Here is a 25,207-nt window from a genome sequence, read left to right as displayed (position 1 = left end):
TCCCTCCTGCTGTCAGCTTGCCCCCCCCACCCGTACCTTTAAGTTGGGAGCAGGAGGGGTGCTCAGTCCCTCCTGCTGCTCAGCCAGCCATTCTCTGCACATTGTGGGCCTTAGGCCCCTCCCTGGTATATTGTGGCCTTCCTTAGGCTTCTCCTTAAGTCCCTGATTGGCTCTGGCACCTCAGGCCCCTCCCAAAGTGGCTTTTAGCATATCTCTCCTCCTTTCCTCCCCTCAGATTTGATATGACTCCCCAATCCAGCATGTGCCCTTTTTTCTTTATCCCCTCCTTCCATCCAGTATATGCTCCCCTCTCTCCTCTCCACTTCCCTTCAGCGTCTGTTCCTCTCTCCCCTTCATCACCCTTCGCATGGTCCAGCAGCCCCCTCCCTCCCGATCGCCACCCTCCTTCACTGCGGTTTTCATTGTTCTGTCTCTGAGCGGCCTGCGCCTTTTCTCAAGTCGTATGCGGCTATTTTGAAACTTCTCCTCTGATGCAACTTCCTGTTTCCGGTTGTGTCAGAGGAGAAGTTTCAGGCAGCTGTGCGTGACTTGTGAAAATGCTCATGCCACTTAGAGATACAACAATGAAAATCGCCAGCGAAGGTGAGGAAAAGGGAGATGCTTGGACTTCAGTGATCAAGAGAGAGGGAGGGGGCTGCTAGACCGCGCAATTGTGAGGGGTGATATTAGACAACATGCGCAAAATACTTAACTGCGGGGACAGGGCCATTCACTGCTCCATGGGGCAGTGAATGGCTTTGTCCCCATACCCACGGCAACCATTTTCTTCTCCTCCTCATTATGGTGGGTTACATGTGGCTACCCGCGGGTAACAGTCACCGTGTCATTCTTTACTGTGGAGACCCGAGGCAAACTCCATTCCCCTCTGTGTGATTCTCTGTTTCTTCCTAGAGCAGGGAAAGGAATAATAGTGGCCAGCCTGTGTTTTAGGAGCCCTCCCTGCCTGAATTCCTGGTTGTTGAATCACCTGCATTTTCTCCTTTCTTTCTGGCTGGGTTAAAGCCTGGTTCTTGGCTTGGTGCAAAGGCATTATTTTAGGGAGAGCTGGCTTTACAGCATTGCTTTTGGACATGACAGGGGTTTGCCTGACACTATATATACACTTCACAGCAACTTTTTGTGTTAGCTTATGTGCTAATAACATTCACACACAATTTGAAGCAATATTTTGGCATGCCTATGCAAATTTTTAGTATGATATCAGTTAATTGCCATTTTAGCAAACATGTATAATAGTTTAGTCCCTGCATGCTACGAATGAGCAGGCTTGGGAAGGGTTTTGGAATATAGTGTTCCCCTGTGCATTCGCGGTTCGTGAATCGCGGACTCGCTCATTTGCGGTCTGCTCCAACCGCCTCTTAATGTAGTAAAGTCAGGCTACACCAATCAGGAGCTGCATGTCAATTCTGAAGTTGCCCATAGGGAATCTGTGAGACCTATTAGTCGTCTTTTGTATACTTTCTGGAGGGGTCAGGTTGGGGGGTTGGGTTTGCTGTTTTGATTATTACTGACAAACTGTGTATTGTTGCATGTTGCTTTTCTTGCTGATATTGTATTCTTCGGGTTTTATCTGTGCTTTTTGCATTTGCAATAAAAAAAAAAAAGATTTGAACATAAATTTTGTGGCCGGGCCAGGTAAGATTTTGCATGGAAGGGAGCGAGGACAAATGCTGAATAGAAAGAAGAGAGCGAAGAGAAGATGATTAAAGCAGAAACGACAAAAGGTAGAAAAAAAAATTTTTGTTGCTTTACGTAGAATCAAGTAGCATTGTAACTGTATTGATTAAAAGTTTATAAATAGGAAATGAAAATAAGGCAATTTTGGGGGGACTAAACCCCTTTCCTCAGGTCAGGACAGGTTATCATAAAAGCAGTATACTGTACTGCAGGGGTGGCCAAATGATCGCAAAGGCAATGTGAGTCGATTGCGTTGCCTTTGCGATCTTTTTCTTCCTGCCTCCCTGAGCCAGGCCAGGCGCGTACAAGCGCCGGACTCGCAAGACTTCACCTCCGACATCAATTCTGATGTCGGAGAGGAAGTTCTGGGCCAGCCAATCACTGCCTGGCTGGCCTGGAACTTCCTCTCCGACGTCAGAATTGACGTCGGAGGTGAAGTCTTGTGAGTCCAGCACTTGTACGTGCCTGGCCTGGCTTGGGGAAGCAGCAGGGAGAAATCTTCGTGGTGGCTTGGGGGGCAGGGAAAGAATCGGGCTTTCCTATGCCAGGCTGTCAGGTGATGATGGTCTGGAGGCTGAATTTTAAAGGTGTGATTACAATTTTTATGGGGTTGGGGGGGTCGGTGATCACTGGGATAGTATATGGGGGTCTGTTTTATGTGTTTAACTTTAGGTGGGTTTTTGTGACTTAGACCAAGTTCTGTCAATCCCAGGCTGTACAACTAAGTCTAAGCCGGCCCACGTCCCGCCCAACTCCTGCCCTTGACACTCCTCCCAAAACGCCCCATTTAGCTTTGGTCATTCAGTGGTACTATGAAGGCCTAGGTCAGTTAGAAATACGTCCAAATCCCGTTTTTAGTATCGGCACTTGGACGTTTTTGAGAAATGTTCATCCAAGTGCCGACTTAGGCCGGTTTTTGGATGTATTTCTCTTTTGATTATGAGCCCCATAATGTATAGAATTAGGCCCTTAGCGTGGATTCCTGTGCCCAACTTTGAGTACAAGGATATACGCCTGATGAAACCCAGTGTAAATGCTGGCACATAACTAACAGCAGTTGGGTGCATAAATAACCCTGTTCTATAACATTGCACCTAACTTTTGAGAACACCCCTGACATGGTTTTTGTATATATTCTCATGCACTTACCAGCCCAAAGTTAGCCTGAGGGAATGGTCCTCTCATCTTCCAGTCCTCTTCTTAAAAGATAAAGGGCCCCAATTTATCCTTCTCCTTTTCAATTCCCTTCCCCAACATATTAAGGCTTTTCAACAAAATGACTTCCTGCTAAAAATTACAGGATCCATGTCATTATTTTATTGCACTAAAGGCAAACCTTTCCTTTCCCCTTCTCCTAAAGATAAAGTACCCTGATCTCTCCCCTTCTGCTCATAATTCCCCATGTATTATTACTATTACTCTCTTCTCTACTAACAATGCTCAATACATCCACTAATGTGCTTTAGTATGTTATCAAATAGGCCCCTGTATCTTCTCAGACAGGCTCTTAAGGGACAGGAAATTCAATAAATTTCATCTTAACTTAGGCGCCAGTGCATTACATTTTTGTGGAAAGCCTTGTTTTCAGGTGCTTACGGAATAGTTGGAAGGAGACCTGATTCCGTAGTGGGGTAGTAAGGTTATTCCAAAGTCCTGTGATTCTAAAGAAGTGAGATTTTCCGAATTTTCCCGCATAGAGAATACCTTTTAGTGAGGGGAAGGATAGTTAAAGTTTTGGGGTGGGCTTGGTGTTGTCAGGACTCGAGGAGTTCCAAGATAGTGGGATTAGGGGAGGGAGGATGCCGCGTAGGATTTTAAAAGCTAGGCAGGCACATTTAAAATGAACCCTGGAAATTATTGGGAGCCAGTGGAGTTTGGACAAAAGTGGGGAAACGTGGTCAAATTTGCGTTTTGCGAAGATCAACTTGGCTGCAGTGTTCTGAATTAGTTGAAGTCTTTGAAGACTTTTTTTAGTTATACTTAGGTAGATGGAATTGCAATAGTCAAGTCTGGAAAGGATGATGGATTGAACAAGGACAGCAAAATGTTGTTGGCAGAAGCAGGATCTCACTTTCCTTAGCATGTGGAGGCTGAAAAAGCATGATTTTACCAGTGCCTACCTTTGCTGGAGGTGTGATTTTCAAAGTGGCGCCATCGCATGATTGACACGCGATCAGCAGCTGCTTTTAAGGTGGCCACCAATAATGGCACCGTTTGCAAAAGTTGGGCGTTTATCTTTTTTGTAAGAGATTAAATGGGATTGTGCAGGGAGATGATCTTGGGGTGGAGGCCTTTGATGATTTTGGTGCCCTATCGATCAATTACCTTAAAATGGTCCAAAACCCTGGGCAAGGTTTTCTGAAAATGTGCCAGTTTCATAAGCATATCATTAACAAAAGCCAACACTTTGGTCTCGGTCTGTCCTAAATGAACGCCCTCAATAGCCAGGTACACTTTAATCATTGGCATAATGCTAACATCATATTGTATCCATTATTTCAATGTTTTTCCATACTGTTTAATATGGTATCATTTGTATTGTATGACATTTATTATATTTCTGTTTTATTGTTGTTCTACAGTGCTCTTAAATGTATATTTCTGATACCATTTCCCAGTTTACCTCATTGATTGCTTATATTTGGTCAATTTATTATTATGCTGTTAACAACATTGTAAGTTTAACATTAAACTGTTCACCGTCTTGGCTGAATCTATTCATAAAAGTAATAACTAAATAAAGATCTATGTAAAGACAGTGGACCCAATATTGAACCATGGTAGGCAGCCTGGCTACCTCCCGCGGTTGGCATCGATCCCAGATATTTAATGACAGGGTCTCCAGCATTGAATATCTGGGGCAAAGGTCAGCAGCTCACAGTTAACTGACCAAGCCGAGTTTCATCGGCTGGTCGGCTAAGGCTAATGGCCAAAAATAGACCTGCCTTTTAGGCAGGTCTATCTGGCCGTGTGCTCTGGCTGGCTGATGAAAATAAGCAGTGACCAGGTATCTCCCATTGAATATCAGCAGATAGTCAGCCAAACGGTTTTTAGCCGTTTGGGAGTCATTCCCAACCAGCCAAGTCTCGTTGAAAGTCAGTGGGAATATATCTGCCTGGATAATTATTCACAATGACAAACTTTCTCTCCACTTTAAGCTTATCAACTGAAATATTGCTCATTGACTTCAGTTCTCCTTTTAGGAGCATCATTAAGGGTTTTTTTTTAACAAGTAATGAGGGTTCTGATACCAGAACCAGATTTCACACGGTCTATGATTTTTAAATACAGTACATAAAAATATAAGAATAGCTTTACTGGTCACTAGTACCTGGCAAAAACTCAGAGTAGCAACACTCCATAGTACTGATCCAGGTACTAGCAATGGCCTCCCCCATTTCTGTCTCAATAGTAGACTATGGACTTTTCTTCCATGAAATTGTCCAAACCTTTCTTAAAACCAGCTATGCTATCCACTTTTACCACAACCTCTGACAATGCGTTCCAGAGATTAACTATTCTCAGAGTGAAAAAATATTTCCTTCTATTGGTTTTAAAAGTATTTCCCTGTACCTTCATCAAGTGTCCCCTAGTCTTTGTAATTTTTGATGGAGTGAAAAATCGATCCACTTGTACCCATTTTACTCCACTCAGCCATCTCTTTTCCAAGCTAAAGAGCCCTAATCTTAACAATAGCCTTATTGGGTCAGACCAATGGTCCATCATGCCCAGTAACCCGTTCTCACAGTGGCCAATCCAGGTCACTAGTAGCTCCTAGGTTCTATATAAAGAAAGCTGAAAGCACCTGAAAGGATATCAAATGACAGTGAATAGTTACGAAATACTTTAGAAGGATGCCATTAATTCTGGAACGCTCTTCCAGAAGCTGATATAGGGGAAAACACCCTCCAGGGATTCAAGACAAAGTTAGACAAGTTCCTGCTGAACCAGAACATACGCAGGTAAGGCTAGTCTCAGTTAGGGTACTGGTCTTTGACCTAAGGACCGCCGCGTGAGCGAACTGCTGGGCACGATGGACCACAGGTCTGACCCAGCAGCGGCAATTCTTATGTTCATATGTAATGCAAGGAGAAAACCAGGAAGATAGGAATGGGAGAGAGAAATAAACAGATAGAGAGAAACAAAGGTGACAGATGGTAACTGCATTATGACCATTGGGCAGTGGAATTGCTAGATATTTTGAAAAGTAGGACTTTGGCCCATGAAGCTCTCACTCAGGGGTTTAGTCACTAAGGTACTGATCATGATCCTTTCCTTTCCCCACGAATTATGCTTTTAAAAAACACATAGTTAAGCATCTACCTCAGTAATAGTAATACAGCTTCCCTTCAACTGCTAGGCATTTTATGAAATAATTCAAAAGTCTTAAAAAAAGGGCACTCTAATGCCATATCAGTACCAACTGCCAGGATTGACACATCCATATACCTATGAAGAGGCAGCATTGCTAGGGTTACCAGATTTTCCTTCAGAAAATCCGGACCCATGGCCATGCCCCAAGGACCACACTGTCCGGCCCCAGCCCCGCTCCCAGATGGCATCCATGCATGCGCAGACACGACGCAATGATGTCACGTGCAGATGCCCCTTCCCAACATGATTATGCAGGAAGCTTTTCAAAACCTGGACAAAGTGCCGAGTTTTGAAAAGCCATCCGGACTCCCGGACATGTCCTCAAAAGGAGGCTGGAAAGCTGCTGGACTAAGGAAAATAAAGGGAGAGCTGCTCCTGGACCTGGAGGGAGGGAGGGAGAAGGAGAGATGCTGTTGGGGCAGGAGGGAAAGGGAAGGGAAAAGAGTTACTGTTGGATAGGGGAGGAGGGAAGGGAGAAGGAGTACTGCTGGACAGGGAAGAGGAAAAAAGGAAGGAAACAGCTGGCAGCAAGATTAGAGGAGGGGAAGGGGGTCAGGGTGGAATGGAGAGAACAGATGAGGGAAAGGGGAAAGACAAAGGAATGAGAAAGTACAGAGAGATTGATGCTGGGAAGGGGCAATAAGGAGAGAGGGACAAAGATGCTAGATCTGGTGTAGGAGAGAGAAAAATGAGAGCTGTGAAGCTGGAATGAATCATGTAAAAAGGAGAGAGGGGTGCAGGCTGGATGGAAAGGGGAGATCAGCATAGAAAGAAGGCAGATACCATAATGAAGAGGAAGAGGGCAGACAGTGGATTGAAGACAATGTTTTATTTTTATTTTTATTTTTCTTTCCAGTTTATGAATTATTTTTAATCTTATTTATTGTTTTGCCACTTGTTTTGTTTTGTTCTATTTCTATCATTTAAATTTCTCCAGAATTCTATTGTTCAACGGTTCCTCCTTCTGCATCTATTCCTTTCTCTCCTCTCTTCTACCTTCCAAAGTACTTAGATCAATGTAGTCTTGTTAGAATGTTTATTTTCTTATTTTTTCCTCTATCTCTATTTTTCACTTCTTTATTACTCTCCAGATACTTTAGTTAGATTTTGAGCCTTCGGGACAGTAAGGGAATTTCTAAGTACCTTTCTTATTTATAATTTTAATGAATATTTTCTGTAAACCGCTTAGAACCTAACGGATTAGCGGTATCTAAGAAATAAATTACATTACATTACATTACAGTGGATGGAAGGGGCAGATGCTGGATTGAAGAGACAAAGAGGGCAGACGCTGGAAGGAAGAGAGTGAAAAGAAGATGAAAGCAGAAACCAGAGACAACAGTCTGCCTTTTTTTTTGGGGGGGGGGGGTCTTTCTACCTTAGCCCTTTCTCTTGCCATCATCATTCGGCGCATCAGACACTTCCCCCTCTCCTCCCCCCCTCGTTCGCCCAGCCCCTCTGGCAAATTCAAGAACCCATTGTGGCCCACGAGTCAAAGTTTGCCCACCCCTGCCCTAAAACCCCAATACAGTTTTTGTTTGCAAGCTGGAATGCTACAGATTTCTAAATAGCAAGTAAACACTAGCAGAATATTCCACCTTGGTCAAGGCATGCAGAGCATGTACAGACCTTATCCAAATGCAGAATATTGGATTGAAGATTAGAAACAGAAATATTCAAAATCTTAATTTGAAACCCAAAGAAGCCACACTGTGCATAAAACACTGGAGAAATAAAAACAGAAATGTATTTGTAACCCACTAAGCAGAAAAAGTACAAAAAGTGGGTGTGGTAAGGAAGCACATGTGTTGGAGGGGAGAGGTTAGGACACAAGATAGTCTCAAATGAAGAAAACACTTTTTATTCTTTTAGTTTGCCTCACACTTTACAGATTGTTAGCTTGGCTAACCTCAGCCAAGCAGTTACAGGCATCAGTCCTTTTCCCACAGCACTGTCCTCAGCCGATGTCTAGGGAAAAATCAGGAGTTCACCTCTCTCACTCAGGGACCTCTCTGAACTGATACAAGGCTCAGGTATATATTCTTCTTCCTGACTGAGGACTACCCCTGTGACTCAGCAAGACTGCATTCTGGGAGCTGTAGTTACTGTACTACTGAGCTAGCGCCCTCTGCTGCTCAGTGGAATAATGACATCATTACTGAAGGAGAATCTCTGGCCTTTTTTTTACAGTGGACAAATAACATAGAAAAAGGATATAAAGGTTTGGAGAATCAGCTTTCATTTTTGAAAGTTTGGTGTACTATGGGGTCAGTAGAATGGGACTAGGCAAAAAAAAAAATTTCACAACTTTGATGCTTTTTATGTTCTACAGCCAACTGCAAGTACCTAAAGTGGGGGGATGTGATTTCTGTGGTTAATTACTTTTTTGTGTGTGTGAGAAACCGTTCTCATTTTTTTAAAGTTGTAGTTAGTCCATATCTGAGGCTGAAATGTGGCAAGATTATGTAATTGATATCCTTCTATCTTGTGGTTTAAATAAGTCTTGGTACCTTTTTCCTAGCAGGTGACATTTCCTTGCACACTAGCAAAATAAAAATAAAAAAATCAAATATTATTTTTCTCTGGGTGTTTTTTTTGTTGGGGTTCTTTTTTTTTTTGGGGGGGGGGATATTTTGTGAGTTAATTCTTTAAAGTGATACTTTTTAAGACCCCAATGCCATTGAATGAAATCCTATTTTATAACAGCATCTGGGCACCTGGATTTCATTATAGTGGCACCCCCTGACACAGCTGTAATCACTCATCTCCTTACTTCTTCTCCTTAGTCTCCCCCTATGATTCAAATATGTCCAACTGCCCTTCCTTTCTTTTTCTGTCCCCATAGTCCATCCAGCACTTACACCTTCTTTTCATCCAGGCTAGCATTTGCTTTCTCTTTATCCATGTCCAACATTTGTTCTCTCTCACCCCATCCATGATTTGCCTTCTTTCTCTTTCCATTATCCAATATAAGTCCTCTAGCTCCCCTCTCTCCCACACTCCAATACACACACACACACAAAAGGAGTGTGGGTGAATCAGTCTCTGACAGAAAACATTTTGCACTATGTAATACGTGCTTAAAATGCTTTTAAAATAAACACGGTGTGTGCTCCGTTCTGTTCCCACTAATATACTCCAATAGTCTCCATTATTATGAAAATTGTAGGACCAGGTGCAAAGCTCTGACAGAAGCAGCTGTGTTTGCAGAATTGTTTTCCATCAGGTTTTCAAGGGCTTAGGTAGTTGGTATGCTAGACTCACTGCTCATTTCCCACTGCTGCATCTAAAGATCAATGAAAATCTTCACCCTTTACCTGAGTCATCACATATTAGTTCAGTGTATTGGAGAACAACTGATTCCAATGTCAAAAACCCAAGACACTGAGGTAAAAATTATATTTTAGATCTCAATTTAATAAACTTCTTCCCTGAGGTGATTGCCTAAATAATCAGAGTGATTTTAGATAATTGGATGAGTTATCTGGAGAAGAGATGGCTCAGGACAGATATGATAGAGGTCTATAAAATATTGAGTAGAGTGGAATGGGTAGATGTGAATTGCTTGTTTACTCTTTCCAAAAATGCTAGGATTAGGGGGCATGCAATGACGCTACTAAGTAATAGATTTAAAACAAACCGGAGAAATATTTCTTAACATAGAAACATGATGGCAGATAAAGGCCAAATGGCTAAAGTGCCAGGAGCGGGACCACAGAAGACAAACATGAATTGTAGAGCCTGGTCAATTTTAAGAGGGTTGTGTTCGTGAAGAGCTAGCTAAAATAAAAGTAGACAAAGCGATGAGGCCAGATGGTGTACATCCGAGGATGCTGAAGGAATTTAGGGAAGTTTTGGTGGCTTCACTGACTGACCTTTTCAATGAGTCTCTAGAGTCAGGAGTGATACTGGAGGACTGGAGAAGGGTGGGTGTGGTCCCTCTCCACAAAAGTGGAAGTAAGGAAGAAGTAGGGAATTACAGGCTGGTAAGTCTGACTTCTGTGGTTAGCAAATTAATGGAAACACTTAAAACAGAGAATCGTCAAGTTTCTGGAATCCTGTGGATTACAGGACTTGAGGCAACGTAGATTCACTAGAGGTAGGTCTTGTCAGACAAATCTGCTCAATTTCTTTGACTGGGTGACCAGAGAATTGGATAGAGGGAGTGCGCTAGATATGGTGTATTTAGATTTTAGCAAAGCCTTTGACAGTATTCTACACAGACGTCTAATAAATAAACTGAGTGCCCTCAGGATGGATCTTCAAAGTGACGGGATGGGTCAAGAACTGATTTATTGGAAGTCAACAGAGGGTAGTGATCAATGGAGATCTTTCTGAGGAAAGGGATGTTACCAGTGGTGTGTCTCAAGGTTCTGTTCTTGGGCCTGTTCTTTTTAACATTTTTATAAACGATATTGCTGCAGGGCTGTCGGGTACAATTTGTGTCTTTGTGGATGATACCAAAATCTGCAATAGAGTAGACACCCAAGATGGTGTGAATAACATGAAGAAAGACCTGGCGAAGCTAGAAGAATGGTCTGAAATTTGGCAGCTAAAATTAAATGTTAAGAAATGCAAGATCATGCGTTTGTGCTGCAAAAACCAGAGGGAATGGTGCAGTTTAGGGGGTGAAGAACTTGTGTGCACGACAGAAGAGCGGGACTTGGGTGTGATTGTATGTGGTGATCTTAAGGTGGCCAAACAGGTTGAAAAGATGACAGCGAAAGTTAGAAGGATGCTAGGGTGCAAAGGGAGAGGTATGACCAATAGGAAAAAGGAGGTATTGATGCCCCTGTATAGGACTCTGGTGAGATCTCATTTAGAATATTGTGTATAATTCTGGAGGCTGCACCTTCAAAAAGATATAAAAAGGATGGAGTCAGTCCAGATGAGGGCTACTATAATGGTGTGTGGTGCCTGAGGTACAAGAAGAGCAGAGACAGCCCTCTAGAGAGAGCCCTGTTACTGGTGGTCACTGAGCCCTATTTAGGGTGGTACAACCTAAATGCTTGCACCTAAATTGTACGTGGATCGGACGTATTCTATAGCAATGCGCATAACCTTTAGGAACACCCCCGGTCTGCCACTGGCCATGCCCCCTTTTCAAATTTGAACACTACAATTTGCACATACTTTTTATAGAGTTTTGTTTCTGAGTTGTGTGCATAACATTTAATTAGTACTAATTAGCATCAATTATTAGGTTTTAATTGCCAATTATTGGTTTCAATTAGGCCAATGAATTAATTAAGTTATGCATGTTATTACTCTGTTCCCTTATTATTGTATAACTTTGTCAAAAGTATTTATTTATTTAATTTGTTTTCTATCCTGTCCTCCAAAAAGAGCCCAGGAAGGGTTACAGGTCAACATACACAATATATAAATAACAGGTTACAATTTGCCATAGTTACAGTACAAGTTTTTTCAGGTACAAGTTTTTATCCTAACTCATCACATACTAGAGATCCAATACCAATCTCCATAATATACAGTTTACATGTTAAATTAGTCATACCTACAGAGCAAGATTTTTCAATTCAAGTTTATATCCTAACACGACACATATCAAGGATCTTGTATCAATATACATTTCTTTGTAATCTATCAGTCGTGAGCAGGGGAGTTAAGCGAACAGGTATGTTTTTATTGCATTCCTAAAGTTGAGGAGTCCATCAAGGGATCTAATCTTTGGGGGCAGTTGATTCCAGTGGCTCAGTATGAAGTGGGTGTAGGAACATCATTTGGCGGTTTGCGCATTGTTTTATATAATTTTTTCTGAGTATTGTTTTGTTACCTGAAATAACTATTATTTTTATTTCATAGCATAGTAACATAGTAAATGACGACAGATAAAGACATGAATGGTCCATCCAGTCTGCCCATTAGTTATACTTGATTAAATTAACTTGCCTCTTCTTTGATATTTCTGGATCATAGACTGTAAAGTTCATCTAGTATTGTCCTAGGTTCCAAATGCTGAAGTTGCCCTCCAAACTCACTCCAGCCTATCCAACCATTTTGTTTCAGGATATCTACCATCAAGTCTGGCCAGTAACATCCTCATATTCCAAATTAGTGGAATTCCCATTGATGCCCTTCCCAGCCCATCCTATACCAAATCACCACATATGGGACACAGACCGTGCAAGTCTGTCCAGTACCAGCTTTAGTTCTTTAATTTACATCCTTCATTTTCTAATTAGAGATCCTCTATGTTTATCCCACATTTTTTTGAATTCCATTACAGTTTTCATCTCCACCACTTTCCTCAGGAGGGGCATTCCAGGCATCTACTACCCTCTCCGTGAAAAAGAATTTCCTAACATTGCTCCAGAGTCTTCCTCTCTGCAACCTCAAATTATGCCCTCTAGTTTTATCATTTTATGTTCTCTGGAAAAGATTTGGTTCTATATTAATACCTTTCAAGTATTTAAACGTCTGTATCATATCTCCCCTATCCCTCCTCTCCTCCAGAGTATACATATTTAGGTCTTCCAGTCTCTTCTCATACTTTTTTTGGTTCAAATCCCTTACCATTTTTCTCACCTTCCTCTGGACCGCTTCAAGTCTTTTTATATACTTCACCAGATACGGCCTGCAAAACTGAACACAATACTCCAAGTGTGGCCTCACCAATGACATATACAGGGGCATCAACACCTCCCTTCTTCTGCTGGTTATTCCTCTTTCTATACAGCCTAGCATCCTGGCTACAGACACCGCCTTATCACACTGTTTAGCTGCCTTTAGATCCTCAGACACAATCACCCCAAAGTCCTTCTCTCTGTCAGTGCTCATCAGCCTCTCACCTCCCAGCACATTCGGTCAGAATGACAATGGCTATGTAATTAAAGGAAAGCAATGTTCTTAACCTATGGTTGGTTCATTTTTGTCTAATTTGTTGTAAGTCAGAAGGGTTACAATTCAGTTTCTGTATCTCTTCTTTGAACTGTTTGGCAGATAAATATGATTAGCTGCAAACAGTCAATTTATGATATCCTCTTCAGGAGTTTCTCATACACACAGAGATATTCAACATTTTTGTTTATGTGCTTCAGAGGAAGAAAACCGTTTTGAGAAAAGAGGAGATTATGGTTCCTGGAAAGATAGGCTCATTAGCTCTATCAGAAAATGGTTACTTAGAGCAGTGGTCCCTAACCCTGTCCTGGAGGACCACTAGCCAGTTGGGTTTTCGGGTTAGCCCTAATGAATATGCTTGGGGCAGATCTGCATGCCTATCATCTTCATTACATACATGTAAATCTCTTTAATTCCTGACTGGCTGGTGGTCCTCCTGGACAGGGTTGGGAACCACTGTCTTAGAGAATGGGTAGTAGTCTAGTATGTCCATGCGGAAACAAGAACACAATTGAAGAAAACACAAGATAGGCACTGGGGGATCCCTAGATGCAAAGAAGAAAGGGGATAATCAATATTTCATTAAGAATAATGAATAATTAAATAGTATGAAGATATTCTGTTTTAGCACACGTCCCATTATATGCAACAAGACTAATTCTAACCACTGGGGTCAGGACCATAGCAGGCTATAATTGTGTTTCATACAACTTACCCACCATGACATCTCCCCATCCTTCCATCCAGCGCCTCCCCTCTCTTCCTACTCTTCCATCAAGCAGTTCTCTCCCCTCCCACCCACCCCCAATTTCCCTTCCTGGGTTACCTTCAGCTACAATCTATTCTCTCCTGCTGCTTCTGATCTGAAGCAGTAACAGCAAACTAAAAAGAAACACACATGGGGCCACAGTGCTCAAGCATGGGCTGTTGGCTCTGCTGGTCCTCTGCCCCGAACAGAAACTGATGTCAGAGAGGGGGCAGAGCCAACAACATGTACCTGAACATGTGTTTCTTCTTATTTTGCTGTCACTGCTGCTGATCAGAAGAAGCAGCAGTAGCGATGGTGGCAATGGGAGGGAAGTGGGACCGTTGTTTCGGAAATGAGCTGGGAAAGGTGCCAGTAGACCCATGCAATTCTGGTGACCGCATATGGAAAAAAGATAGCGTAGAATTAGAAAAGATAGAGAAAAGGGCGAGGAAAATGATAAAAGGTATGGGATGACTTCCCTATGAAGAAAGGTTAAAGTGGCTAGGGCTCTTCAGCCTGAAGAAGAGACAGCTCATGGAGATATGATTAAGGTATGTAAAATAATGAGTGGAATGGAATGGGTACAGGTGAATCGCTTGTTTACTCTTTCCAAAAATACTAGGATTAGGATGCATGTGATGAAACTACTAAGTAGTAAATTTAAAACAAACCGGAGAAAATATTTCTTCACTCAACATATAATTAAACTCTGGAATTCATTGACAAAGAATGTGGTGAAAGTAATTAGCTTAGCAGGATTTTTAAAAGGTTTGAATAATTTCCTAAAACAAAAGTCCAGAAACCATTATAAAGATGGACTTGAGGAAACCACTATTTATTTCTAGGATAAGCAGCATAAAATCTGCCTTACTGCTTGAGATCTTGCCAGGCACTTGTGGCATGGGTTGATTACTATTGGAAACAGGATACTGGGCTTGATGGACCCAGTATGGCAACTCTTATGTTTAATATAATGGTGCCCCTAGATAACTGCGCCCTGTGCAGTTGTACTGCTTGCATGGCCCTTGGAATGGCCATGACTGGGTTTAACAGTAAAATAAGATCGTGTTTGAATGTGTGGCTCTGTTCTTCTGAATCAGCAGTCATTCAAGTAATGGTGTGAAATAGTGTAACTATTGTTTTTTATTGTTTTTTTTAAATCTTTATTTACGGCCTCTTTTACAAAGCCGTGCGGCAACAGCCCTGAAGCCCTTTAAATCTCTATGGGCTTCGGGGCCATTAGCGCAGCGCAGCTTTGTAAAAGAGGCCGTTAGTTTTCAAAGCCAACAAAAAGTGCAATACAATATACATACAAATAATAATAATCAAATAAGCACTTATAATCAATAAGTATCAATGCAAAAATAAAACTCCCTCTCCCATCCAACATTTTCCATCAGGAAATAATACCAAACAAAAGATATACCCCCCCTCCCCTGGATATGTGGGTGCTAAAACAACGGAAAATAAAGATAAAGGACAACTATAACGAATCCACAAAAGACGTCAATGGACCCCAAACTAATTTGAATATCTTAGTATGCCCTAGCATGTCAGCATTCATTTTCTCATACTTATAACTTAAGCATAAATTCGCCCACCAAAAAGTAAAACTAATGCGATCCCAATTTTTCCAATTGCGAGTAACCATTTGCACGGCTATCCCTTTCATAATAAGGAACAGCTGGCATTTATACCTATCCAATGAGGGTTTAAGGTGCAATATCATCCCACATATGACAACCTCATACGTCAATGGTAACTGCATTGTTATTGCATTTAAGTACGCAGAAAAGTCAGCAAAAGTGGTGATTCTTTTGCATTAATCTAATGTATCTGTAAATACTTTGATATTTATCTTCTTTATTGGGTTTGCAAACTATTGAGTTATGTACAAATAGCACCATGAAACATTATCTTCGAGACCTTGCTTGTGTGGCCTGCTGTCAAATGCTTCATTGCTTTGTTTCTTGCTAAAGGTGCCTATGACAGCATTGCAGCTATGAGTGGAATTTTAAAGAGAAAGTTTGAAGAAGTGGACGGTTCTTCACCCTGCTCTTCTGTACCAGAATCAGATGAAGACATTTCTAGCAGTGAAAGTGCAGACAGCAGTGACAGCGTTAATCCATCTACCTCAAACCACTTTACTCGTAAGTAACTGCCATGTGATCCACAAAAATAATAGTGTAACAGCCTTCCATTTAGGGCTAAATTTGCTACAGGGCACTTACTACATTACCGTGCATTTTATTACTGGAGCCATATTCTATGCAATAGGACCGTTTTAGCACTACTAACAGGCCTTGAGTGCATTAATATATGCTAACACAGCAATGCACTTTACAAAATCTAGCCGTTAACTTGCTATCCAGGTACTAATATCTTTGAAATGTTTTATATTTAGGATAATATTTAGTTAACATTAATAGTGGATTTTCATTTAGCTAGCAAAAGTAAGTCATTCAGAAGTAATGTACACCATTGATCATGAGTTAATACTTTCTTGAATGAGTGAGATATAGTAGGTGTAAGACGACAAATGAGAAACTATCTTTAGTCTTTCTTGCAGTGGAGATGGCTTAAGGTGGTGAATGATAGAGTTGAGTCCACCTTCAGGTTATCAGAGTCTAGCATCCCACAGGGCTCTGCTTTTCAACTATGCTATGTACGATTTACTTTTTACCTCTGAGCTCGCTCTTAAAAATCACTTCGTAAATTGATATGGATGTTCTTTGCTGAAGACATTCATCTTCAAGTCCTAGTCCCAGTGCCAACGCCTACCTTTCCCAAAAGGTGCAATTCTATAAACGTCACCATCGCTTGGTTGACACGCGATCAGCGGCCATTTTTGAAGCGGCCACAGCAACAACACCATTTATAGAATCCGGGCTTTTGTGCACCTCAGCTATTTTCTTGAATACATCCGTACTCTTGGAAAAAGGCCCAACGTCTAGTATTCAAACAAGAAAATTAATAGATTAAAAAAATTTTATTGGCATGTTGTGCAGGATAATTTTTGATTTTCAAGAGAAGCTCTGCAAAACTACCCATTTTCTTCCCCTAAATGTCACATACATTCTTACTTTGCCCCATATTCTAAAATGACTAGTTTTGGAGGGAAAAAATGCCAAATTATTCATGTCAGAAAGCTTACATGCTACCGGTTTGTTAATTACCCAGCATTTTATTTATTGAGGTTTCTGGAGAGGGTCTTTTTGGCCCATACAAGAGAGAATGCTTGTTAATTGGTACTGATAACAAAGCAGGTTTTGTGCACATTGCCTCGGAACAATTCTTCCTTTTCAGCCTGCTTGTCTTGGGCTTGAGATTCCTACTTTGACCTCAGCACATTCAGTAGTTTTTTACTTTGCTCTCAGCCAATCACCCATGTGAAACAAGAGGATTAAAATGGAATAAACACTTTATTACTTCCAGAAATTCAGAGACGTCTACATTCTGCTTGTAGAATTTTTAAAGATGAGACATAGACAAGTAGAAACCCCCCCACCAAAGTAATTTCTTTACATTGCCAGAGTCTTTTCTATTGATCAAGATTGACTCAATGTACTTAGCTGTTGAAACTCTCAATTGGGCGCATTGACTGGTGAAACAATTTGCTATACAAATCCACACCTCATGTAGGACCTGTAAAAATCTTTAAACTAGATATTGAAAGATGCTGAGTATTCTGATAAAATTACAAAAACTTTAAAAAATATTCTTCATGATATGGTATAATATGTAGCAAAATATTTAGATGAAAAAAGTCTTAAAATTACATTCTAAGATAACATCACTTTGATTTGCTTAACTTTTTCCATAGGGGAAAAGCCTTAGAGAACAATTCCATAAAGTGGTGCCTACATGTAGATACAAAAGCGAAGTGCACTTGGCACCCATTCTATAACGGTATTAAAGTGCACCTAGCCCATTATAGTGTAGAAAAATAGTGCAAAGCCACTTTGGTACCCCAAAACCTAGGCATGGCAGCTTACACCAGGTCAAAGATGAGCATAAGCAGGCACACCAAATTTGAAATGCACACATCTGGTACTAGTGTATAAGGTGGAATGCCCATGTTCCGCCTACTGCTACAGACAATTTGCTGTTATGCACATGTGATGAGTACATCAGTTTTATAGATTTGCACCTGGTGTACACATACTGCCCACTAGCTGCCGATTGATAAACAATGTATATTCAAAGGCCTACTAACTCTTCCATAACATGGTACTGGCCTAAATGGCCACCAAACTTCTATCCTATGCCCCAAGTCGACACTTGCTCGCAAGAAGTAAAATGATTATGCACACCTCGGGATGAGCCCTCCACCTTGAGACCATCCGAAAAAGATCTTACTCGCACTACCTACTGGAACGGCCTCCCAGTGGTAGTGGAGACAAAGAGTGTATCTGAATTCAAGACAACTTGGGACAACTACATTGGATCTCATATGGTCTTTATCTGCCTTCATTTTTCTCTGTTTCTATGCCAAGGTCTGAGGAGAGACTGACATGGGACTATCCAGTTTCTTTTTATTTAGTCAACTGTTGAGTTGAATGCTTGCTGTCTATTCTATAATTTTTCCATGTAAGGGATGTTGGATATATATAGCACCACTGAATACAGGAATAATGTGAAACATCTAGATTAGACCTCTCAAATTATTCCCCATGTTTTACTCATAATTGACTTGAATATTTTTGTCCTTTTGCCTTTTTGCTTCTTGTTTGCTATTTGCTCCCAAGTTTAGGTAAAGCTAAGCCTCCTTTGTCTAGCAGTACTTTTGAATTATTTATGGTGTTCTGCTCTTCTATTTCCCCTGCTTTTTCCCCTGTTTAGAGGAACAGACATCTAGAAACAAATATTTATGTATTTATTTTTGTATATTTGTTATACCTTCAAATCGTCGTAAGACATTAAGGCAGTTTATGATCCAGTCGCTTAGCAAAACAACAAAGACCTGACAAGGACCGAAAAATACAGGAATAAACTGGAGGGGAAGGAGTAGGGTTACCAGATTTTATGTTTGTAAAATCCAGACCCATGGCCCCGCCCACAGGCTCACCGAGAGCGCCACCCTATTCTGCCCACATCATGCCCTATTCCGCCCCAGCCTCACCCCCTCAGCCCCGCCCCCCTCAACCTGTTCTCATGCTTCGGATGGTGTCGGGAGGGCATCTGCTGGGTTTTGAAAAGCTGTCCGGACGCCCGAATAGGTAAATCCAGACATCTGGTAACCCTAGGAAGGAGGGGTTGCAGAACAATAATTAACCAGTAATACCTGAATGACCGCCTTATTCGGAACAACTCAAACAGGCCAAGGAGAACTCAGACTCCATTTACTCACAACCCCCCCCCCCCTTACAATCAAAAGCACACAGCGCAAGAAGATATACTGTATGATGGCCTACTAGCAACTCAGGCAGCGAAACTTGACTACCACTTCTCCAACTTACTGATAACAATGCCTGATTACAAAACCCTCCGAAGCGAAATAAGAACCCTGCTATTCAGAAAATTTGTCAAGACAAACTAATGCCGTACCTTAATTATCCCTGATCCTGTAAATAGTACCTAATTTTGTAAATCTCCTGGCGATGTCCAGCATACCTCTTTTATAATCTGCCTAGAACTGCAAGATTAAGACGGAATAAAAGTCACTAATTTAATAAATGACAAAGAGCAGGCAATAATAGACGGGAAACATAGTTACAGAAACCATAGGAAGCCTAAAGAGCATCACAGAAAGGGCTAATTAGCATGGAGGAAAAGGCCTCTTTAAAGAACAGGGTCTTAAGCACTGTTTTAAATTTGGGATAAAAGGAAATTAGGCAGAGTTCAGATGGAAGACTGTTCTAAAGAGACTGTGTCAGGAACCAAAAAACTGTGTCATGAAAAGTAATTGAGCAGATCAGCGACACTTAAAGTATCCCCCTTTGGCCACCATAACACTAGGCTTACCATATTTTCAGCAGTAAAACCATGGACACATGGCCCCATCCTGTTCCGCCTCTAGCCCCATCCCATTCTGCCCTCAGCCCTGCCCCTACAAAGCCTCCTCTCGTCTTCCCCGACGAGCTCCAACTGTGTCTGGAGGGCCAGGAGCATGCGTGGATGTATGTGATGTCATTCACAAATGCTCAGAGACCCTCCAGGTATGGCTGGAGCTCATGGGGGCTTTCCAAAACTCAGACAAAATGCCAGGTTATGGAAAGTCCATCTGGGAACCCGGACACTCCAGTGGAATCTGGAGCAGGGAATTACACAGACACCACAGATATCCAATAGCAGTGTCCACATATTATTTAGGGCTGCATAGATAGCAGTCCTAACTTTGCCTGGTGGTTAGCTATATGGGATGGCCTTGAATCTCAGTCAAACTCACATAACTATGGGGATTGCTGACCACCTGGATATCCATTGTTGGTGCCGGATAGGGCCCGACTCCGATATCAAGGTCTAATTTAACTGGTGGTGCTCATTGTTTATAAAAATGCTCACTGTTGCAGGCTGAATATTGACCCCAATACTTTTCATATCCTCCCAAACATACCTCTTTCACTACTAATGCTTATCATTTCTATAGCGCTACTGGAGGTATGCAGTACTGTACACACTAACCCCCTCTTTTATTAAGGTGCGCTATGCTTTTTAGCACACGGTAAATATTAGCGCACTGTAAATATTAGCGCACGCTAATCATGCGCTAAACGCTAATGCGTGCATGCTATCCTATGAATGTGTTAGCGGTTAGCGCACGCTTTGATTTAGCGCACGCTAAAATGCTTAGCGCACCTTTGTAAAAGAGGACCTATATGCAGGTACTTTCTCTGTCCCTGATGGGCTCACAATCTAAGTTGTGTTTTTTGTACCTCGTGCAATGAAGGGTTAGGCGACTTGCCTAGGGTCACAGGGAGCTGCAGTGGTTAGCAATCTAGTTCCCCCAAGATCTCAGTCAACTGCACTAACCATTAGATATACAATATGTAGGTACTATACATGGTGGCTTTTCTACCATCATTACTGCTTATTATCCGAAGCAAGGTGCAAGACATGGATTTATTCTTTTGGATGTGCTGGGGACTTCCTTGAGACCTGATCTGACCATTGTTTAAGAAAGAAAGCTAGATCTTTTATTCACCAGCTGCAGCTGCAAAATTGGCTTTACCTATTCTAAAACGATCTCCATAGTAACACAGTAGATGGTGACAGAAAAAAAAATCCACTTTATCCAGTCTGCCCAGTTATTCTGTCCACACTGTTAATATTGCTCCTCTGCTGCATCAGGTTTCTCTCTGTTTTCTAAACAGTAGTATGTCAAATACCAAATCATAAGAGGAAGAGCATCTTTGGATAACTAATAATAGATGGAATATCTTTGTACAGGATAATCTAAGCAGTACAGAAGGAACCCATCCATAACGTTACATTTTTAGTAGGCTAACTTACCAAATGGTATGTTTTTAGATCAAGGTCTACCTCAGGGCACTCTCAAATTGGCATTGTGAGGACAATTCTGTAAGGCCGCCACCAGCAATTAGGCACCAATAAGATGTGTAAATAAATAGAATGCAGGCGCTTAAACAACCATCCATTCTTATATCAATATGTCTTCTGCAAACATCATCTCAAAGACAAGGGTGATGTGTTTGCCAAGAAACACAGTAATGAGCATCCCAGGTTCAGTTTGGAACAATGATGCACTTTTCCCCTGAGGTGCGATACTTAGGTGTGACTTTAGGCTCGTGGCTGTCTTTTCAGTCTCACATACCTACAAGAGTAAAAAAAGATTTATTTTAAATTGAGATTATTGAGTAATCTCAAATCATTTATTTATCCAGAGCTGATTTTAAGTATGCTCTTCAATCAGTTGTCTTGCCTAATCTGGATTATTGCAACCTTGTTTTGTTAGGAGTACCTGCGTCCGTGATTCATGCTCTACAAGTAACGCAAAACTCGATAATCCGAGTCTTGTTTGGAATTGCTAAATATGATCATGTGCCAGAATTTTATATCAAATTGTACTGATTAAAAATAAAATATAAGATACAGTACAAACTGCTGTTGTTAATGTATCTATGTGTATGTTGGATGGCACCGAAATATTTGGTCAATAGTATATCCCCATATACGCCGTCTCGAACCTTACATTCAGTAGACTGTGGGGACCTGAATATACCAACTATAAAAGCAAATGAGATTATTACACACAACCAGAGTAGGTTCTTTTTCTTGTACTGGTCCTGATACTTGGAATAACATTTCGTTATACATTCGACAACAGAGAGATTTGAATACTTAAAAAAAAACAACTATTAAAGTGATATCTTTTTTTGCTAAATTAAATATGTGTTGAGCACTTATACAGTATTTTGTAGTATGGTGCTGGATGTTGTGCTTATGGGTCTGTTATTTATGGATGTTTGTATCTAATAATATTATGTGTGTATTTTTGTAACCTACTTTGATAAAGGTGGGTTATCGGTGAATAAACTATATATGTGCATAAATGCCAGTTTTCCAGCTGTGTACCATTCTATAGCATGGCACCTCAATGCACACACTTTTGAAGAAGGTGGGCACATACATATGAGCAAGGCAGTGGCGTAGCCATGGGGTTTCATTGTGGCCATGGACCCCCTCAACTTCTGGGTCAGGCCCCTTCCAAAATTGCAGCATCAGGTGAGTGGCTGGCAAGGATGCCCCAGCTGTGCCAGCTGAAGAGATTCACTAGCTGAACCCTCATTCATGCTGCCTCAACAGCAAGGAAGCTGGCAGTGTGCCTTCAGCATGGATGCCAGCGTTTCAATGCATGCTCACTTTTAAGCTCAGTTCTGAGCATGCACAGAAGTACTATCATCAATGTCTTCCTCCCTGCTATGGCAGCATGGGCACAGGCACAGCCTACAAATCTCTTAGGCAGGCTAGGCTTTGGCATTGATAGGAGCCAACTTATCAAAATGATTGAGGGTGCTAAACCCAATGGAAGTTACCCCTTCCTGGACACACTTGAGGAATATACTCAATATTGAGGGTGCTCAAGCACCCACTATCAAAAGTATAAGCTGATAGGGAGGGGGTGGAGCTGAGGGGCAGGAGGAGAGAAAAGCTGAAAGGAAATGCTTGCACCCTAAACTATGTTCCCTTTAAACTGGTCATGTGAGCAACTGCTCATATATTCTAGGAGTGTCACCAGACCAGAGCCTCAGCCTGCCTGTCTGACATTGCCACCTGGATGTCTCACCACCATCTAAAATTGAATATGGCTAAAACAGAGTTGCTCATCTTCCTGTCTAGACCCACCTCTCTGCTTTCCTCGTTCTCCGTCTCTGTGTCATCCTTCCTGTTTTGACTGCTTATAACCTTGGGGTCATTTTTGACTCCTCTCTCTCCTTCACCACCCAGATACAACATATCGCTAAAACCTGCCACTTCTTCCTCTATAGTATTATCAAAATCCGACCCTTCTTCTCTGAGCACATTACCAAAACACTTATCCATGCCCTCATCACCTCACGCCTAGACTACTACAAATTGCTACTCTCAGGCCTTCCGCATAGCCATCTTGCTGCTCTCCAATCCATCCAGAATTCAGCTGAACAACTCATGTTCTGGGAGAGCCGCTTTACTCACATTACTCCTCTCCTTCATTGGTTTCCCATCCGTTTCCAAATACAATTTAAACTCTTCTTACTGACCTACAAATGCACTCACTCAGCTGCCCCTCACTATCCTCTCTTCACATAGTGACCCCTATGATTCCCCCCCCCCCATGAGCTCTCATGCAGCTGGTAAGTACCTCCTATCTGTACCCTTCTCTTTAACTGCCAACTGTCCCTTCTGTCTTGCTGCACCATATGCTTGGAACAAGCTGCCCGAATCCCTATGGCGGGCTCTGTCTCTGGCAGTGTTCAAGGCCCGTTTAAAAGCCCACCTCTTGAAAGTGCTTTTGACTCCTAACTCCTCTCACCTTGGGTTCTGCATCCCCTACCATCTATGTCATGTCTGCCTGTCCAAGTTAGATTGTAAGCTCTTCTGAGCAGGGACCATATATAAATGTCAAAATGTGCAGCGCTGCGTACCCCTTTCAGTGCTATATAAGTGATAAGTAGTAATAGCTGTAGTTACTCACAGGGCTCGGTACTAGGGCCGCTGCTATTTAATATATTCATAAATGATCTAGAAACAGGGACGAAGTGTGAGATAATAAAATTTGCGGACGACACCAAACTATTTAGTGGAGCTCGGACTAAAGAGGACTGTGAAGAACTGCAAAGGGACTTGAACAAACTAGGGGAATGGGCGACTAGATGGCAGATGAAGTTCAATGTTGAGAAATGTAAAGTATTGCATGTGGGAAACAGAAACCCGAGGTACAACTATACGATGGGAGGGAAGTTATTAAATGAGAGTACCCAAGAAAGGGACTTGGGGGTAATGGTGGACATGACAATGAAGCCGTCGGCACAGTGCGCAGCGGCCGCTAAGAAGGCAAATAGAATGCTAGGCATCATCAAAAAGGGTATTACAACCAGAACGAAATAAGTTATCCTGCCGTTGTATCGAGCGATGGTGCGTCCGCATCTGGAGTACTGCGTCCAATATTGGTCACCGTACCTTAAGAAGGATATGGCGTTACTCGAGAGGGTTCAGAGGAGAGCGACACATCTGATGAAGGGATGGAAAACCTTTCATACGCTGAGAGATTGGAGAAACTGGGTCTCTTTTCCCTGGAGAAGAGGAGACTTAGAGGGGATATGATAGAGACTTATAAGATCATGAAGGGAATAGAGAGAGTAGAGAGGGCAGATTCTTCAAACTTTCGAAAAATAAAAGAACAAGAGGGCATTCGGAAAAGTTGAAAGGGGACAGATTCAAAATGAATGCTAGGAAGTTCTTCTTTACCCAACGTGTGGTAGACACCTGGAATGCGCTTCCAGAGGGCGTAATAGGGCAGAGTACGGTGCTGGGGTTCAAGAAAGCATTGGACAATTTCCTGCTGGAAAAGGGGATAGAGGGGTATAGATAGAGGATTACTGCACAGGTCCTGGACCTGTTGGGCCGCCGCATGAGTGGACTGCTGGGCACGATAGACCTCAGGTCTGACCCAGTAGAGGCATTTCTTATGTTCTTATGTTCTTATTTTACATTGTTGCTCACAAAAATACTTGTAAATCTGAAAAATTGTTGGTTTTTAGAACTTGTTGCTCACATGAGAAAAACTGCACACACCTGGCCAATCTTTAGAGGGAGTATTGTCCCCCAGTCCACCCTTGGGCCACCCCAATATTAGACTTCTGGGTACATTCCTGGAGAGGGAATTTAATTATAACACAACTTCAAGGTAAATAAGAGCATAAAATGTGCTCTATGAAATCATTTTTCATTCCTTCACGCGAAACCTGTTTCTCCACCTCTACTTCTTCTCCCTTTGTGTTTCCCTACATGAGCAGCATATATTGAATGACCATTTTTGTCCAGTGTGTCCTTCATGGTTCATAGACAGTGGAGCGCAAGACATCA

At 41.8% G+C, this 25,207-nt stretch overlaps 1 protein-coding gene across 2 annotated transcripts in view; it reads left to right on the top strand.

Moving 5' to 3' along the window:
- Positions 1-25,207, top strand: part of CSRNP3 (cysteine and serine rich nuclear protein 3) — a 140,749-nt gene that overhangs the window by 76,779 nt on the left and 38,763 nt on the right. For both annotated transcript variants that reach the window (XM_033944200.1, XM_033944199.1), the window contains exon 2: positions 15,661-15,831. In XM_033944200.1, coding sequence (XP_033800091.1) covers positions 15,684-15,831 — 148 coding nt within the window. In that variant the 5' untranslated portion in view covers positions 15,661-15,683. The remainder of the gene's footprint in view (positions 1-15,660; positions 15,832-25,207) is intronic.

This window comes from Geotrypetes seraphini, chromosome 5, assembly GCF_902459505.1.
Source record: "Geotrypetes seraphini chromosome 5, aGeoSer1.1, whole genome shotgun sequence".
NCBI classification, from domain to species: Eukaryota; Metazoa; Chordata; class Amphibia; order Gymnophiona; family Dermophiidae; genus Geotrypetes; species Geotrypetes seraphini.
Note: the sequence above shows the minus strand (reverse complement) of the source record. Positions and strands in the feature narration are given on the sequence as shown.